The following is a 20,520-nucleotide window of genomic DNA, read 5'->3' as shown; positions in this document are numbered from 1 at the left end:
ACCCTACAGTTGTTCAAGAAACAGATTTCGTCAACCATGGATTTAAAATAATCCGAATTTTATAAATCCTATTTTTTATTTATTTCAATTTACGATACATATATTGGGCAAGCTTCGCGCTATTCTGCGCTGAGCATTGATCTCCAATTACATACATACATATGTATATACACACGCCCGCATAAGGGCATATCAAGTTATTATTGGTCATTTCTTTTTCGTCTCCTCTTTGTGCCTAGAGCGTGTACAAGCACTTGTACTCATACATTTCACAGCCGCACAGTGCCTACGAGACAAAATCCGCCATCTACAACTTTCCACAACTTTCGTGATCCAAGGATTTAACATTATCCGAAGTTTATAAATCCTGTTTTTATTTATTTCAATTTTTTTTTTACATACATACGTATATATTGGGCAAGCTTCGCGCTATTCTGCGCTGACCGATCCAAGCTATTACATACATATATACCCACGCCCGCATAAGGGCAAGTAATTATTTGTAATTTTTTTTCGTCTCCTCTTTGTGCCTAGAGCGTGTACAAGCACCTGCACTCATACTTTCCACAGCCGAACAGTGCCGACGAGATAAAATCCGCCACCTACAATTTTAAGGAAATTTCGTGAGCCAAAAATTTAAAATTATCCGAATTTTATTTATCCTATTTTCATTTAGGTGAAAGAAATACAAATTTACACACATACCTCCATACATACAAGCTTCGCGCTATTCTGCGCTGAGCATCGAAACCCAAACACAAACGAGTGTTTTTAATTGTCTTCGATTTAACCGCCGCAGTGTTGGTGGGTGGCTGTGTTGTTGCCACCCCTTAAGTTCTTTGGGTCCCTCACTCATCACTGCTTTGCCGACGGCTTATCCCAGTGAGCTCTTCTCCGCGACCAGAAACGGATGTTTGTTTTTTAAATTCTACCTTCCTAGCGTTTAAATAATTAAACATCTACGGCTCATAGTTAAACATTCATTAATAGATCCAGAATTTGAATTTAATTAATTAATTTAAGTTAATTAATTTTTAATTCAATCCTTTCAACTGAGTCGCCGCAACGGTCGTGTTGTTTTTTCCTCTGGGTTCTTTTGAGTTCCGCACGGCTTTGCCGACGGCATGACCCACTGAGGTTTTTCTCTCGAACTAAAGCCAAGGGTTTATTTCGACCATTTCATCCGTGATCAATAAATTTGGCAACAATTAATTACTTCCGACCAATACGTTCCTAAATTCGTATTTAATTTATTACGGGATCCATCCACAATTCGTGCCCAATTTTCTGAGCAAAATATAAGCAAACCTCCACGTCCGAAATATATTATATATTCTATAATACACAAGGCTTTTTAATTTCGAATTAAAATTATTCCTGTATTTTAATTACGGCCGATTCCGTCAATCCGTTTGGGAAGATCCCAGTCCGCATTTCCGCGACCCTCTCCGATTAACTTAAAACCCACTGCTCGACTACAAAAATGGCTCAAACCGCCATCGACATAGCGCTGAGGAAGTTTATTGCCACGACAGACCGTGTGAGTCAATTCGAGGCAAAGATCCAACCTCTAGACGCCCCAGAAACCGCCCAGCCCTCTCCTTCCACGTGTAAAGTGCGTCGCGATCAGATTCGCGCACTGTGGGAAAAGGTCGAAAGGGATTACGATATTTGTTCGGATCTTATTTCGGCATCCGGTGAGAGTAACACCAGCAGGCTAATGCTCCAGTCCAGATATGAGCATTGTTTCTCGGTCTACGAAAGATGTAGTGCCGACCTCCAACAGTTGATGGAAAAGGGATCTTCTCAGTCCGTGCCGATTTCCCCAAACTCGTCCGTCCCAGAGTCCGCTGGTTGTCGCCTGCCACCGGTGGACACCGAAACTTTCGCTGGTGCCTGTCTTCGGTGGCCCACATTCAGAGACCTTTTCACGGCGGTATATATCCACAACCCTAGTCTCACCCCGGTGGAGAAATTGTTCCACCTACTATCCAAGACAACTGGCGAAGCGCACGCCATTGTTTCCAAAGCCCCGCTCACCAATGAGGGGTTCGTCGCAGCTTGGCAAAGCCTCACCGACCGCTTCGAGAACCGGCGGTTGTTGGTCAACAGCCAGTTGAAAATCCTTTTCAACATTCAGGCTATCCCCCAAGAGTCCGGCAGCGCGCTAAGGGAGCTGCAAGGCACTATCCAGAGTTGTCTAGCGGCATTAGAGATGACCGCCATTCAGGTCGAAGCCTGGGACTGCCTCCTAGTGTACATGGTTTCCGCGAAGCTCCCCAGGCTCACGCTCTCCAAGTGGGAGCAATCTATTCACAATAAGGACAAAATTCCAACTTGGAACGAGCTAGACGCGTTTCTGACCGAGCTCCATCGTACGCTGGAGGCCATCGACGACGTTTCGCCTACCAACTCAAGGCATTTTCCGCCAGAGTTGTCAACTCCGAGGGCCCCAGCGCCCCGGCTCCATTCTTCCGACTTCAGAGTGACTCCAACACCCAGACCCAGAAGGTGTGACCTATGTTCCAGGGAAAACCATCCCCTGCGAAGATGTCCCCGTTTCCTTCAAATGACCGTAGTCGAGAGGTCAAATATCATCCGAAGAAAGCAACTCTGCTTGAATTGTTTGGCACGAGGCCATCAGCAGCGGGATTGCCCCAGTGCCCACTCCTGCCGTACATGCCGCAGACGGCATCACACCCTGCTGCATCCCAGAAGCTGTTCCTCCAGTGTTCAAAATGCTCCTGAACCTTCCAGCCCAGTAACCGCACCGATCCAAAGGATATCCGCGTTCTCCACCCGAATCACTACTCCCAACGCCTTCAATTACTGGGTACCCTACGACATCAAGAGCAGACGTTCCCGAGGTAATTTATCCTACCCATGCCGAGTCTGCAGCGGAGTCCATCCGCTTCGAAAATGCCACAAGTTCCTCAGGCTTAGTGCTGAGAAGAGGCTCCGCGCGGTGTCCACCAACCGCTACTGTTCGAACTGTTTGGCCCACGAACATTCCCAAGGCAAGTGCCGCAGTGGTGACCGATGCAAGACGTGCAATCAGCATCACCACACGCTCCTGCATATGCCGGGAAGTCCAGTTCCCGCACCCCGATCGCAGCATCGGATGACTCCGTGCTTATTTACTGACCGCTCTTCTAAATGATACTTTTTTTCCAGTCCGCTTCGAGAAGATGCCACCGCTTCGCACCACGCGAACGCTCTGATCAGAGGTCCAATCCAACCGATTCCGAGGTTGCCACCGAGCTTCATCCGCTTCCGACGTCGACGTTCACCTCTAGGATCATGCGCCTCTCCCCTCCCCTCCTCAGCCACTCCACGGCCTCCGTCCACCGCTCCAGTCCGGTGCGCATAGGCAATTTCCGCCGCTAGCCAGGACCCCCTGCAGAACGCGGCAGTTATACAAGACGAATATGTTGCAACCCGAGTAGTTGCAAGGGGGGGAGAATGTTCACGTCAGAAGGCCCTTCGCGGCGGCCGCGGCGCCGCCTCTGTCCACCGAGCCTCCAAAGCCTTGGCCGCTCTTGCACTCCCGCAAGTCGGCTCTTCGAGCACTGCTCATCGGGCTAGTCTAAGCGCTCCCGCGCCCACTCTTCGATGTTCGCGAACGCCCGCTCCCGAATTCCCGAGCTTCGCTCGCTGCTAAGCGAGCTGAGGGACGGCTTGTTCGCGCTCCACTTCTCGGGCCCGCTCTCGCACTGTTAAGCGTAGCTTATCGGTCGTGAGCGCGGCCCTTACATTTAAGCTAGGGTTAGTCTTATGTATGCAGCGCAATAAAGCTGACCATTTGATTTGCCCACGACGCCCCCGTCTTTTACTTTTCACCTTCGCTTGCGACGTGGGAATTTCCATTGGGCTACATTTGACAAGACAGGATCTTCAGCGGCAGGATCGCCCCCCTACAAACAATGCCCAAGATCGGCGCAGCCAGGGTGTGCGGCATTAGTGCACAGCCAACAATAAACGGTGGCCTGCCGCGAAGTAATTTTGCGGCTATGTGGGCAATCCGTGGCATAGCAAGTTGACATTATGTTCAAAATAATAATAAGTCGTATGAAGCAACGCGCAAGTAATAAAAAGGAAATTGACTTGAGTGGCGAAGGAACCGATCAAAACAAAAACAGTGCGAGAGAAAGATGTAAGCTTTTATCTCAGCTCAAGAAAGTATGAGATTGTGTGATTGTTCGCGGCTTGCAGATCACTTGCAGCAACAACATTACTGAGACCAGAGCAGCAATAAGCAATAAACACACGGCGCAGAAAACAAGGGCGAAAGAATATTTTTCGCCGATGATGTTTTCGGAAATTAAAGTCACTGACTTTAAATGAGATGATCCAGATATTGTGGGTTAATAAAGAATAGCCAAAACACTGATCATTTGCCAAAAATTTGGGCTTTTTAGAATAAATATTCACGGTGAAAACTTTAAGCGAGGGTAGAGCGAGAGAAAAACACGTCCGACTCGTAGGCGATCGAAAGATTGAATAATGATATTGTCAATGAAATAAATAATCTGATTGTTAAAAAAGTCCCCGGCCAAACAAAAACATACAAATCGATCGACACTGTAACGAATATTGAAGATGCAGTCCATTATCCACAGGAATTTTTAAATTCGTTGAACCCTTCTGGACTGCCACCCCATGAATTGACGTTAAAATTCGGAATCCCAATCATGCTTTTAAGAAATTTAAACCCTCCGAGCATGTGTAATGGGACGAGGCTGCTTATTAAGTAGTTAAAGGACAATTTAATAGTAGCAACTATTATCACTGGCCCAGCAAGTGGTCAACTAGCTCATATACCGAGGATACCGATGATCCCAACTGATCTGCCAATCCCATTTAAATGCCTTCAATTTCCGGTAAAAACATCTTTCGCATTAAAAATTAACAAGTGCCAAGGCCAAACCTTTGAATTAGTAGGGATCGATCTGCGAAAGAAATGTTTTACTCATGGTCAACTGTATGTTGGTTTATCGCGAGTAGGAGCCCCTGAAATTTATTTTGCTGCCACAAAATAAAACAACATCAAATATTGTTTACAGAGGAGCTCTAACAAAATAAATGTATTTTCTTTTAGGGTTATGACCTCAATAATTGAAAAAAAAAACAAAAAAATTAAGGATGAATATGTGTCATATTATTATTATTATTATGAATGTATTAAAATTGACAAATCTAAATGTAATGTTTAATGCCCGTGCGAAGCCGGGACGGGCCGCTAGTATTTTAATAATTTAATAATTTATTTAATTTAAATTTATTTAAGAATATACACAGAAAGTTTCAAGTTCCGGTGAATATTTCCTGAGTTATTAGTAAATTTAAAAAGGCATTTCAGAGTGCTCTATGCAAAGAACATTCCAAACTTTAAACGTGTTTTTCTCAAAATGGTGTTTTCAAAGTCGGTAACCAACATTTCTCGAAAACGGCTAGCCCAATTAGTCTCAAATTTTAACACGACCTTCTTAAATATAATTTTTAGTAATTAATCGAAGATTTTTTCTTTTTCTAATAAATATTTTATCTATACTATTATATAAAGAGGTAATGTAAGTTTGTTTGTATGTATTGAATAGGCTCCGAAAGTACTTGGCAGATTTGAAAAATTCTTTCACTGTTGGAAAGCTACATCATTCCTGAGTGTTATAGGCTATATTTCATTTAAAAAAAAAATAGGCATCCTTACTAAAATTAAGATAACGTAATCCAAGGTGTTAAAAAAATATCAAAAATCTACCTTACATCTACCGCCCTCTACAGGCAGACAAAGCATTTCCTGTCAAACATTCAAAACATATTGAAATAAGGAATTGGAGATACAAATTTTATTTTTTTGTTCAGGTTCAGTAAGAAACGAAGTCATGCCACCCAAGAAGTCGAGTTTGGGTCGTCGTACTCGCAATACAAAAGCAAACAGACGTAAGATTACGAATATGAGTGACGAAGAACGGGCCTCCACAGAGAGAGACGCAATGTCGTTATTGGCCGGATGCATCAGGTCTGCATATACTGTCAGGCTCCTTCGATTGAATCAGACGAAACTTCGGTCCGAGGAATATATCCATTTGCGGGATGCTGTGATGAATGACCGTAATACAACCAACGTTGGAAAGCTCACGATTTTGCCATCCTCATACATAGGTAGTCCACGCCAAATGCATGAATATGCTCAAGATGCCATGGCATATGTTCGTTGCTACGGCCGTCCAGACTTATTTATCACCTTCACATGCAATCCAGCTTGGGACGAGATAGTACAGCTGTTATTTCCTGGACAATCGTATAGGGATAGGCATGACATCACAGCCCGTGTTTTCAGACAAAAGCTCAAGTCACTGATGGATTTTATTGTGAAACATGGAGTTTTTGGATCTGTGCGGTGCTGGATGTATTCAGTAGAATGGCAGAAGAGAGGATTGCCGCATGCGCACATACTGATTTGGCTGCATGATAAAATTACTCCAGACGAAATCGACGATGTTATATGCGCTGAGATTCCATGGGCCGAGGTTGATACGGATTTGCATGAAGTTGTCGTCAAGAACATGATCCATGGCCCATGTGGTACCCTCAACCAATGTTAACCATGCATGGTAGACGGGAAGTGTTTCAAGGGATATCCTCGAGCATTTACAGCCAACACCGTAACAGGGGACGATGGATATCCTCTGTATAGGAGACGGTCAACTGAAGATGGAGGGACTTCGGCAAATTTAAACATGAGAATTGGTGATATTGAGGTAGACAATCGTTGGGTGGTTCCATACTCAACACTATTGTCAAAATCATACAAAGCGCACATCAACGTAGAATATTGAAATTCCGTGAAATCGATTAAATATATCTGCAAGTACGTGAATAAAGGCAGCGATATGGCAGCTTTTGGTGTTCAGGCAGTAAATGGTGACAACAATGCAGTACGAGTTCTCGATGAAATATCTCAATACCAGGCTGGAAGATACATAAGCAGCAACGAGGCTGCATAGAGAATTTTTTCATTCCACATTCATGAACGCTATCCAGCTTTAGTTCACTTGGCAGTCCATTAGGAGAATGGTCAACGTGTCTATTTCACAGAAAGAAATGTGCAAGAAAGAGTCCTGAATCCGCCAGCGACAACTCTGACTGCCTTCTTCACCTTATGCCAGGAAGATGATTTTGCCAGAACCTTGATGTATTCAGAAGTGCCCTCTTAACCATAATATGCCCAGCAGGTGGTCAACTAGCTCATATACCGAGGATACCGATGATCCAAAATGATATGACAGTCCCATTTAAACGGCTTCAATTTCCGGTAAAAACATCTTTCGCATTAACAATTAACAAGTCACAAGGCAAAACCTTCGAATTAGTATGGATTGATCTGCGAAAGAAATGTTTTAATCATGGTCAACTGTATGTTGGTCTATCGCGAGTCGGAGCCAATGAAAATCAATTTATTTTGCTGCCACAAAATAAAACATCAAATATTGTTTACAGAGAAGCTCTAACAAAATAAATGTATTTTCTTTTAGGGTTATGACCTCAATAATTGAAAAAAAAAAAAAATTAATAAAGGATGAATATGTGTCATATTATTATTATTATTATGAATGTGTTAAAATTGACAAATCTAAATGTAATGTTTAATGCCGTGCGAAGCCGGGACGGGCTGCTAGTTTTTTATAAACAGACTAAGGCGGAAATTTCAGCGAAAAATCAATTTTTTTTTTTCCAAAACTGCCACTTTGTCAAAAAAAAGTATTTTGCTTATTCCATTGATTAATTACTAGATTTGACATTACTCTAACGAAATCTGTTTGGTTTTTTAATTTGGGATAATATAATTCCGGTATATAGTGGTCACCGCAAAACGTCTTTTTTAAGAGGAGCTCCCGGAGATCAGGTGTAACTCTTTTCCAAATAAATATTTTTACTAGTTCTAACTCTTAAAATACAGTTAAAAGATAGTATAACATGTGTATACATTTTTAGATCAATAAGTTAAACAGTTACTTCAGAAAACAATGAAAAATTTACTTTTTTTGGGCCTCTAACTGTATGTAACCCCGTAAAGGTATTCCTGAAGAGACAAGATAGCAAAAGAAAAAAATAATTCCCCATTTAAATTAGGATTCGGATTTTAATATAGGCACAAATTTGTTTTAAAGAGACGCATCAAACTTCGGCCGAAAATGGAAATATTGATATTTGAATCAAAATTGCGGGTTAACGATGAAGACAACTTTCGTTCTGTAACAAGATATCTTGGCGTTCTTAGAGAGACTGGGACGTTTTCTATTCCGTCGATAGCCAGTCTGATTCTTTTTTGTGCAAGTTCGACTGCGATATCGTTTGCATCTATGCCCTGGTGGCTGGGAACCCAGTATATACGCCCTGACGTTGTCGTGCTTAGGATCCCTGCTTGCCAGTACATTTTTGTAACTGACCGCTAACGGTCCTGCGCAAGCTCTGCCGCCTTCCTGATGGCGAAGACTTCCGCCAGGAATATGCTGCATTGGCTTGGTAGCTTATACGACAGCCTCGTCTCGGGGTCTGTACAGTATATGCCCGCTCCAACTCCTCCTTCCATCTTGGAGTCGTCAGTGTATATGTTGAGGTATCGAGCATGGTCCTGAACCGTTTTCCAGTCTTCAGGTCCCACTAATGTTGATGTTTTCACATCAGGGCAAGTTCTAGGCGTCATGTAGTCAGATACACTGGTCATGGTTGCACCAATTGAGCTGTGCCCGTATCCTTATGTTGATATGTTTCCTAGCGCTACTAGGCGTTGTGCAGCCTTTCCCGCGGTCAATTGCGCGAGGATGTGCAGGGGATCAATTCCAATTATAGTCTTTAAAGCTTTTGTCTGGGTTGACCTCAGCGCCCCAAATATGAGGAGCAGGGCCAGTCGCTGGGTTCTCTCCATAAGCTTTTGGTAGGTCCTCTTGTCCACCATGGCTTGCCACCACACCAAGTCTCCGTATAGCAAAGTGGGACGCACCATTGATATGTAGACGCAGTGCATCAGAGCGGGTGAGAGGCCCTATATGCTGCTGAGCATCTTCTTGGATACATATAGCGCAATGGTAGCCTTTTTCACCCTCTCTAGTACATTGGGTTTCCATGCCAGCTTGCTGTCCAGTACAGTGCCAAGGAATTTCCATGGCGGTACCTTGTATCTCTTAGTGAAGAGAATGAGGTCCGTCTTATCCGCATTGATACTGAGTCCTACCTTGTCCGTCCACTCACATATCTCCCTGAGTGTTGATTCCATGATCGAGCTAAGGGTCGATGGACATACTCTCGTGATAATTATGCTTATGTCGTCAGCATAGGCTGTTATCTTCGGGGCCTTCCTCTCAAACCTTTTGATTAGGTCGTCGACCACTAGATTCCATAGGAGGGGCGATAGGGCTCCACCTTGCGGGGTGCTTTTGTGCGCTCCTTTCACCATGGAAGCGGTGCCCCCAATCCGATTGTACCCATTTCCAATCCAAAGGTTGATGGCGGGGTGCGTGTTGGTCGCTCCTATGCGCTCCATTATGGCATCTGAGCTTACATTGTCGAATGCCCCGATATGTCTACAAAGACTCCGAGCGCACATTCCTTGTTATTCAAGGCTCTCTCAATGGTGGCTACTAATGAATGTAGCGCCGTCCCCTCTGATTTCCCTTTTGTATATGCGTGCTGGTTGGTTGACAGTGATCTGCCCACATCGTTCCTGATGTTTAGGTCCATCAGCTTTTCTAGCGTTTTGAGTAGAGAGGAAGTGAGGCTTAGCGGCCTGTAGTCCTTTGGACTGACGTGGCTGCTCTTTCCTGCCTTAGACAGGAAGACAATCCTCGAGGTCCTCCGTTGGATTGGGATATAGCCGGTACTAAGACAAACTGTGTATATTTCATATAGCCATGGAGTGATGACTTCTTTGGTCGCCTGCAGCATGGCGTGAATTATTCCATCCAGTCCTGGCGCTTTTACCCTCGCGATGGAGTCTATATGCCAGTAAATTCTTTTAGAGGATATGGGATCATTTGGGTGATGCGCTACCCTAGTTGCTAGTTCCTGGTGCTCGTTAGCATCGGGAAGTACGCGTGTATTAGTGCTCTTAGGGCAGCGAAGGGGCAGCACATAAAGTTCACTGCCCGTCGTTGCGTTTGAGCTGACTCTGTATGGCGGGTTGCTTTGAAAGCAACTTCCGTATTCTAGTCGTTTCTGGGGCCGTCTCTATGTTGGAGCAGAAGTTTCTCCAAAAGCTTCTTTGTGCCCTGGGTATTGACAGGGTCTCTAAGGACTTTTCTATAACTATAACTATAACGGATTTTACAGTGCCCGGAAAGTCGCGAGTTTACGAGAGATTATTTGTTTAAACTTTTCCCAGTTAGTGTGCCGGGGGTTTCTAAAGACTGTTGGTTTTGGAGAGTGATTGAATTCGCATTGTAACTGTATGTACCTGTGGTCTGAAAAGGATGGTCTCTCCGGGACTTTCGAATCTGATACCATTGTACTTTGTCCCGCTACGAGAGTTATATCTAGCACGTTGGACGAGGTGGGGCCTACAAAGATGTGTTCCTCCCCCACGTTTGCTATATATAAATTGGTAGAAAGAATAAAGTCTAAAAGTGACTCACCTCTGTCGTTTATGTAGGGGCTTCCCCATACGCTGTGGTGCGCATTGGCGTATGCATCCACGACCAGTTGCTGGTCCTTTGGGCCGAGTTCTACAAGACTCTTGAGTTCATTCGGTGGAGCTTGGTGGTTCACTTGGCCACATATGGAGGCATGTGCAAGTGATGCCAGTACTGGGGCACCTAGGTGTTTTACAGATGAGATGCTCCAAGGTTTCGTGTGCCTCAGATTCATCGCATTTCTTGCAGTTGCCGTTGTTGGTGATGCCCAGCAGTGCCTGCCTGCTTGCCTGAATATATTCCATCCTGCGGCCTGTCTGTGTCGCCTGAGGAGAAATTTCATTGCATTGAAGCATGCCTGAAAATTAAGATGACCCTACTCTTAGGAAATGGAGTAAATAGAGAAATCATGCTGCCAACTACCGGGGCTGTCACATATATAAAGAAGTCAAGAGCCGCCTAAACCATTCGCCGCTTAACACTCTGCCCAACCAAATTAATTCACACCATTAACAACCACTCCTGGTGTCTCCTTTGCTAACGCTTTTCCCTACCCTGAAATCACACAAACATCTAACGCTCAGCCGGCAGTACAGCGTCCACAGACACTGCCACTTATACCAAACCTGAATTATTTTTCACTTTTAAGCCAAAACAGCCAAACAATAGCTCGTCCTTCTACGCAGCAAATCCAAACTCTTGCCCCACTAACACTTAGTGGTATTGAATCTACACTAGCTATTCTTACACACATCATGATATCGATCCAAAGATCCGTTCAAGAACTACTGCGAAACCAGAACCTTCTAATGGAACTGCTGATCAAACACAAGTCTGTATGAATGGACTGCTTAAGAATATGCTTCTGGAATGCAAACGGCGTTTTCCGGCACTCAAACGAACTTCTGCAGTTCCTAAACAGCCATTATATGGATATCATGCTACTCTCTGAAACCCATCTAACTAATTAAAACTACTTCCATATCATCGGCGATATATTCAGGACGGCAAATCACACGTAGGTCTTATCAACCCCAAAGGTAGCTAATTCACTCCCGATAATAAACTTGATTTTGTTTCACCAGCTAGGCCTACATACTGGCCTGCACATCGAAATAAACAACCAGACATTATCGATTTCACCGTAATAAGAAGATTTTTGCGCAGGCTGATAAACGTAAAAATTTAGAAGAGCTCACATCGGACCATTCGCCAGTTCTCCTCTGCCTATCTTACCAGCCGCAGCTTCTGTAATGCCCTCAATATCTAACATAAAACAAAAAACCTGGCTGAAGTACATAAAATATCTAAGTGCACTCATCGAACTGTATCTTGAAATATTCCCCGAATCTGACATTGGTAAGTCGCTTAAACACCTCACGGACGTAATGTCCTCTTTCACCAAACATTTTGCGCCAGAACCCTTAGCCACAAACCCTCTATGAACTGCAGGCTTAAGTACCTAGATTTTCTCCTACTTGAAAAACGTAGACTTCGCAGAGACTGGCAGACTCATCGGTTCCCAGCTGCTTAGAAAAGACTAAATGAAACAACTCGAAAATTGTCGAAGGACCTGCCAACCGAAAAGAACCAGGCCCAACAATCCAACATTGCGAAAAAATACAAACACCTGTGCCCATCACTTGGAAAACGTTTTCAAGCCTTTTCCGCCATCCAACCAATTCACTCTACCAAATGTCTCGTCAGCGTCGTCGTCCTCACCAGTTACCCTTGAAACCAGCACAATACTTAAGGCCATTATAGAACACATAAACCCAAACAAAGCTCCTGGTTATGCGCAGTCAGATGCATTGCCTTTATATTTAAAATAATATTGAAATGGGGCTACTTTCCTAACCAATGGAAGAAGTCTGTTAATGATCCCGAAGACAGGTAAAGGCAAAGCCCAGCCTTCCTCGTACCGGCCCATTAGCCTGTTCCCATGTCTATTAAAACTATTTAAAAAAATGGTAGATCCGCAACGCAAAAATTCAGAAAGACCTGGATATAAGTCCCGTAAAAGAAGAAATTGCTTCCAGGAAAATTAAATATTAAGCCAGACTATCAAATCACCGAAACATTAACGTAACATAGATTAAGATTTGAAAACTTATTTTTAGTTTCTTTAGTAATAGAGAAGATCCAATAAATCAGAATAAAGTAAAAAAAACCAAGCAACGATCATCAAGGACAAATTAAATGGAGAGTAAGTCCTTATCCCACGAAATCCAACAATTGCAAATGATTTTCCATTTTATTTAAAGCGGATTTAGTTTCCAGTTTGGGTTTTTTTACGATGACAATCAATAAATCGGAAGGCCAATCGTTAGAAGTCAGTGACATTAACCTTGAATATACATGTTCTTCACATGGTCAGTTGAACGTAGGAAGTCCCCGTGTTGGAAAGCTGTCTTCGTTTATTCTTGCACCAGAAAACAAATCAAAAATAATGTTTACCATATCGCTCTCAACCGATGAGATTCAAATAAATTACATAGAAATTTTGATTATCACTCTGGAGTTATATATACAAGGTTCACCAAAACAGCTTGTTTATTGTAAGCTAGGAAACCTGCCGAACTTCGTTTCGCCACTAGATGGCTTCGTTTTATGTAACATTTAGTTTGGTGATAAACAAATGAATAGATTTTTTTTATTTTTGTTTTTTATTTGAAAAGTATTGGAGCCACTTTAACTTTTTCACTTGCGCAGCAAAATCCCGCCATTTTTCTTTTGAACTTTCTCAATGATCTTCTTCGTTTAAGTTCTGTGAATATACGTTGTCGTTTTGGAGTATAACCTCAAATGCTGTAACGAATCGCTACACTCAAAATGAATGTTACAGGCAAGTTGTTAGCTCGAGATCGGAGCGCACGCAAGATATTTTTCCGGCTTCGGCTCGTCGGCTACGGGAGTGATGGTCTTGCTCGGATCTCGGATTGCCTTTGCATAATTTAAAACAGAAATGAATGCGTGCTACAACAAACTTAAACCGGGACAGAGAAACAGACAACACATAAATAAAAGTTGAGGAAAAATGGAACTTTCTTCGGCCTACTTGCCCTTTTTTAGCACTTCTGGTGATCTGGATCCCATCCTCAAAGCTATATAGCTTGAGCGACCCCTTTGGCAAGTGCTACCCTACATCACAACGCATGCCAGCTGCGGCCAATACTTGACATTTTAAAACATTATAATAATTTTATTTAAAACTAGAAAAATATAAATTCATTACTTAAAATAGAAAACGTATATACACAATTAAACATTAAAACTTAGACTACAAATGATTAAGAAATACACTTCTACCCTTCGATTCGATTTCGGGCATTAATAAAGAATAATGGCAAAACAATTTTGGGCAAGTTGAATGAAAATATTATTTACGCTGACCGCAATTTAATATACATGTTGCAATGATAAAGCCAACAATTAGATAAGAAAAAGCATAGTAGCTCTCAGCATAACTAGCCTTAAGCGCAATCGCCTTATGTATCAGCGTTCTTTTCTTTTCTCCTTCCCTCTTCGTTTTCCGCCGTTGGTTCGGTTAAATTTTGGTTTCCTTCTTTTACTTTAACGGCTACTGATTTGGGACATTCTCTTTTATTTTTTCCAATTTATTTCCCTTTTGGTACTTGAAATTATTTAAATTATTACTGATACACTCACCATTTTCTTAACTCCACCGATGCTTCCTCGGAAGCTAGCTGAAAGTTGGGAGGAAATGACATATGCAAAAAAAAAAGAAATTCACAACCAAAGGGGACGCCCTAAAAGAGACTAAGAAGATAGGGGGAAAACTATCAGAAAATGACGCATTCTGCCTGCGCTATTTAATTTGATTCTTCCACTAATTTCTACAGGAATGCAACGAAATAATATTCCTCTTTGCCGCACCTTGCTCTTTACCTATGTCTAATTTCATTTTTCATTATTCTTTTTTTTTCTTTGCAATTTTTTCGCAAGTTAACCTAACTTACAATGTATATTTTTTCTTACACTAATTTTCCATATTTTTCTTCATTGACACTGGAACAAAATGGGGCTCGAAAAATTTCCTTTCTTTTTACACTTATTCGTCGCGATGAGGCATGGGGCTCGAATCAAATATACTTTGGCCGGGATCGCATTGCGGCGGCGAGTTCAAAACGCCCGAAAGAATTACATTAAACTAATTGCAATGCTTTGCCGAAGCCTACGCCTACACCGACTCTGGCATAAAAGCTCGTACGACTGCTAACGACTTCTCTTGCTTAGTTGTGCTCTCTAGAGCTGTTCGCAAAGGGGTACAAAGGTCGTCCTACAGTATTCGGCGACTAATCATTCTTTAACCACATAAAATTATATAAAAAAAGAATATTTTTCCCCAGCTCTGGTGAGCGGATCGACGGGGAAGTCCTTCTCCAAAAATTTAGATCCAGGCGCTTAAAAGATCCTAGAAGTTGTGCCGGCGCCGTTTCCTTGCTTGCCCCTCTCCTCTCCTCGGGCCTTCGAGCGGTACAAACTGCAGCCTTTCTATTCGCGGCTCAGTGGCCAATAAGCAAAATTGTATTCTCAGCACTTTGAACACTCGCGAATACTTTTTCGAAATTTTGTCGCCAGTCGCCAAAATATAGTAGTCACTACGCCTCAGCAGCCAAAAATAGAATTCTGGAAGATGACGCCTACGCTTGCTACACTGGCAAAGCCGCCTTTCGACCTATGATCGCCCAACAGATGGCGCTAATAAAAAGTATCTTATACCGAGCAAGCGCTACAAAATACCCCCCTAGCAAGATCAGGCTTGGGGATCAACACTCCAAGACTGATAAACAGCTTGCGAGGCTACTGCTTTATATCCTTGGCGTGGAATCGGCCTACGTAACGCCCCTGAAAATCTTCAAGATCATAGTAAACTTGTCCAATCTTATCTCTTACTCTAGCTTTTATGAAAAACTGACCCAACTTTGCGTTGTACCCAGCTGCGAAATTGCTCTGCTTAAAGTTCCTTCGATAAACTTCTTGGCCTTTACTAAAAGATACTTCCTTCAATCGCAGATTATATCTTCTTTCATTCTTTTCGAATTGGTTTTTCATTATCTCCGATGCTTTGCTGCGAGCAAGTTCTAAAGAATCCTCTTTCGTGAATGCCATAGACCTATCTTCAAGCAAACTAAGAGCTTTTAACACCTTATACGTTGCACCAGATGAGATGAAATGCTGCCCGAAAATCATATAATAGGGTGAAGTGCCTAAACTAGCGTGAACCGCTGATCTGAGAGCACTGCAGATGCTGCTTAGCGCTCATCCCAATCCTTCTGGTCGCTGCGTACATACGATCGTATGGCAGCTATTACCGATCGATTTACCCTCTCGGATGCATTAGCTTGTGTCGAGTAAACGGCGGTAAAAGTGTGTGAAATTTTGTACTCCCTCAACAGCTTTTGGAACAATTCTGATTTAAATTGAGATCCATTATCTGAAACAATGGTCTCTGGGATCCCGAAAGTATGGAATAAATCATCCTGCATATATTTCACAACCACGTCCGCTGTCAATTTCTTTACCGCCTTCAGAAAAACGAACTTGCTGTAGTGATCTAGCACGATAAATATGGCCACATTTCCACTTCTTGACCTAGAATACGGGCCCAAAAAATCGACGTAAAGTTTTTGGAAAGGCCTCGCGGACTCTGGTGCTACTCCCATAGGTGGTCTTAAAGTGCAATTGGGAGCCTTGGTCATCTTACAAATGTCGCACGCCTGAATATATTCCTTTACATCCTTCACCAGTCTTGGCCAATAATAATACCTCCTTATTCTTTCTAGAGTTTTATGGACACCTCCATGTGACGCTAAGGGATCATCATGAGACTTTTTAAGAACTTCGCGCACCAAGCCCGCCGAAATCCATAGTTTCCAACAAAAACTGTCATGCATAGAATCCCCTGTTGAATGCTCTGTCTTCCTATAGAGAAATTCGTCTGCTACTTCGAAATCTGGCAGACTGCTAGCGTTAGCCTCAACCTTTTTGACCAACTCTATATAGTCAGGATCAAGAAAATGTGCAGATTCTAAATCAACTAATAATCCATGACTCGCATCTACGGCAGCTATCTCTTCCTCATTGACTCGGGATAACGCGTCAGGGACTACGTTCAGCTTACCACTTCGATGCTCAATTTTGAACGTGAATCCTTGAAGTTTCAACGCCCACCGAGCAAGCCTGGAGTTCAAATCCGTTTGGAACATCAACCACTTGAGGGACGCATGATCCGTGGTGACTGTAAAGTCATGGCCCTCCACATAAGCTCGAAATCGTTTTATGCAAATAATTGCCACCAAACATTCCTTTTCGCTAGCCGTGTACGACTTTTGAGCCTTGTTTAACTTTTTGGAAACAAATGCTATCGGGCATTCTTCACCACTCTCTGCTTTCTGAACCAAAACTCCTCTCACTCCGGAGTTGCTAGCATCGCAATGAATGTAAAATGGTTTACTAAAATCAGGACTACGAAGCACTGGAGCCGAGCAAAGCATTTCCTTTAACTTAGAAAACGCATCTTCTCCTTCCGGAGTCATTACGAACTTCTGCCTAGGCTTTAAGAGGTCTGTCAAAGGAGCTGATACAGCTGCAAAATTACTAATGAATTTCCGGTACCATCCGACCATTCTCAGTGCCTTCAAAGATCGTGGCAGTGGAAAATCCGTCATTGCCGATATTTTTTCGGGGTCAGTTCGAACTACTCCCTCGCCCACAATATGGCCCAAATATTTAACGCTTTTCATGCAAAATTTGCTCTTCTCCACATTCAAAGTTAATCCAGCGGCCTCTATGCGACTGGAAACCGTTTCTAAAACCTATAAATGACCCTCAAAACTATCTGAGACAATTAAGAGATCATCTAGATAAACAAAGACTTAATTTCTTAATTCTACGGGTATCACCTTATCCATCAACCTGGTCATCGTCTGCGAAGCATTAGTTAAACCGAAAGGCATTACCTTATACTGGTATAACGGCTTGCCAGGTATCGTGAACGCAGTTTTATCGCGCGACTGCGGATCTAATGGAACTTGGCCAATAGGCGTCCTTGAGATCCAGACTTGCTCTGGGAAGACGACTCAATATGGCATCAATTTGTGGCAAAGGGTACGCATCTTTCTTAGTTACCGAGTTTACCTTTCTGCTATCGAGGCAAAGTCGTACTTTCCCTGGCTTCTGCACCAAAACAACGGGCGAAGACCAAGGACTGTCCGATTCCTCAATTACGCCTAGCTGAATCTTACGGTTGACTTCTTCATAAAGCAACTTTTCCACAGCTGGCGAAACTGGAAAATGCCTCTGTTTTACTGGCTTGGCATCTCCAACATCGATAGAATGAGAGAGCATGCTCGTTTTTCCCAGACCTAAAACCGGAAAAGATGGAAACTGCCTAATAACTGACTGCAATTTAGACTGCTGGATGTCAGACAAAACATGGGCATCACTACTTAATTCATTTATACTCATTTCAGGGGGCAAAAGTGCGAAATTGGTCCAAAAGTCAATACCCAAATACAGGTCCTGACTCAGAGAAGGAATAATATATAAATCAAGCTCATGTATCTTTCCCTCATACTGAATTGGAGTCTTTAATCGGCCTACCACTTTTTGCTGTTGGCCATCGGCTGTATTAACTGTAGTTGCCACCCTTTTGAACGCCATTCTCTGTTTAATAATTTGATTGGCCAAATTCCCACCGTCGCTGCATAGAATTTGAACCTCTGCGTACGGCCGTCTATCCATGTTTTTGTACCTGATAGCATTTATCGTTTCAGCCGCTCGCCAAAAGTCTCTCATTCTTTTTGCATTTCGAGAATAAGTCCTAAATGGGTTTATTGATAAGTCCGGTAAATGTCTGTGCTGTATTTGCTGATGCCAAAAAACTGTTGCCTCAGTAGCTGCCTCCTCTAAGCTTGTATTCATTGCTGACTGACATCGGAATTCGCTGGCTTGTTTCGGAGAACATACGGCTGTTGTCGGGGTCGTGTGTTCAACATCCCGTTTTTTTGCATTTGTGGCAGGACGGCTTGTAAGAATTAGGGGTACCGCAACCGTAACAGAATATTTTCCGTCTTTCCTCACAATCGTTGTACCGGTGCCCTTCCTTTCTACAATTCCAGCATACCAATGCTAGAGCATCTACCTCTGCTACCTGCTCAACGTCCGAGAATTCAGCTGCATCATCCGACAGATACTCCTGCACAAGTTCAGATACTTGCTTCCGAAAAGGAACAGGTTTCTGATACCCATAAGTACGCTTCACATCTTCAAGGAAGCCTTCCCTACGCCGGCAGATATCTCGAAGCTTTTGGATTGAGTCTATGCTCACGTTCAACAGCTCGTGCCTTATTTCCGGCCGCAAGTTCCGGCGAAGAGTTTCTACCAGATCTTTCTCTGGAATGGGAACTGTTAGGCAGTCTGTGATCTGTACCACAGCATCGTAAAAAGAGTCAAAACTTTCCCTCTCTCTCTGCTTTCTGTCACGAATTGTCTCTCTCAGATCCAGATCCGTACGCGTATCTCGAAACTGCTTTTGTAAAGCCTCGGTAAGCAAATCCCACCTGGAAGTATCGGATTCTTTATGAAACCGCCAATAAAACTCTCGCGCTTGTCCCTCGAACAGTACGCTGGCATTTCCGCAAATTAAATCAAAACGCGAGTTGAGGGTTTGTCGAGTTAGCGCCTCCACTCGATACAAAAATTTATCTACGCTCAATCCGTCTGGAGACCCGTTGAATCGCAGCTTCCAACTGCTAATAATTTGTCCAACCTTATCCGGACGACTACCTAAATCGGAGCTAGAAAAAGCTGACGTGGGCCTGTCTGGGATTTCAATATCCCCTGTTACTGATTGAGTTCCGAAGTTATGGACAGATTCGCTTGACCTCGGCGGCTCCTGCATCTGCGCCGCGAAATTTGCCTGAATTATTTGGCCCATCTGTTCCGTAAGCTTGGTTAGCAAATTATGCTGCACTGCCTTTAGTTGTTGCGCTACAATGTCGATGATCGCTTCAGCATCAACGCTGCTCATCGCTTGCTTTTTCGGAGCTGGGGTCTTCGCCTTGGCGGAATTTCCCTTGGCATCGCAACCAGGACAACTGCCCTGCTTCTTGACCAACGCGTCTGCGCATTCCTTGTGGAATATATGCCCACAACTCCCACGGCTTACTTGATCTGGTGACAAAGCCTTTCCGCAGAGCATGCATTTTGTGGATCCCGAAGCCTCTGAATCCATGGCTATCTTTTAAATAAAAACAAAGCGGAGTAATAAATTCAGGACGACTACTAGTCAAAAGGAACCGGATTCAAAATATGCCTAATAGAAATTCCTAAGATCCTCTATCCCTATATAATAATTAAAAACAAGCTAGAAATTAATCTAAAATTAATAAAGAAAAAATTGAACATACATAAATAATGAAGAATTTATCCAAGTTCCGAACCTCAAGATCGCTATGGAATCTATATAGATCGAAGCCTCACTTCCAATCCCTTCATTAAATGTAATTAATAGATATCGTAATATTAATAATATTTAAGGATACAATAATAACACCTGAAATATAGAAAAATGTAAGCACAAGCACTCAAAATTTTGTTCCGCAACGAAAAATCAAACCAATTATCAAAAATCGACAATCAGAAATCAATACAAAAAGTCTGGCCAGCAAGCATAGCTTGCAATTAAAATGCACTTATATACAAACAAAAGGTTTCGGTCAGCACAAAAGAGAATCGAGAAAATAAAATTGACGAGCGTTGTTTATCGCTATTTGGCAATAACAACAACACTGCAGAGCGTGTTGCCGTGGTCAGACGAAAGCTTCGCTGTCTGCTATCCGATCGGCCCACGCTTCTACTCTTCCGT

General features: G+C 43.0%; 1 protein-coding gene across 3 annotated transcripts in view; it reads right to left on the bottom strand.

The window, feature by feature from the left end:
* Window positions 1-20,520, bottom strand: part of LOC110188791 (uncharacterized) — a 50,588-nt gene that overhangs the window by 27,039 nt on the left and 3,029 nt on the right. For 2 of the 3 annotated variants that reach the window (XM_086836567.1, XM_086836563.1), the window contains exon 2: window positions 10,632-10,986. In XM_086836567.1, coding sequence (XP_086692693.1) covers window positions 10,632-10,986 — 355 coding nt within the window. The remainder of the gene's footprint in view (window positions 1-10,631; window positions 10,987-20,520) is intronic. The other variant, XM_086836568.1, reaches the window with a different exon arrangement.

This window comes from Drosophila serrata, unplaced genomic scaffold (genome assembly GCF_035046125.1).
Source record: "Drosophila serrata isolate PLE 108 unplaced genomic scaffold, ASM3504612v1 contig_280, whole genome shotgun sequence".
Taxonomy (NCBI): domain Eukaryota; kingdom Metazoa; phylum Arthropoda; class Insecta; order Diptera; family Drosophilidae; genus Drosophila; species Drosophila serrata.
Note: the sequence above shows the minus strand (reverse complement) of the source record. Positions and strands in the feature narration are given on the sequence as shown.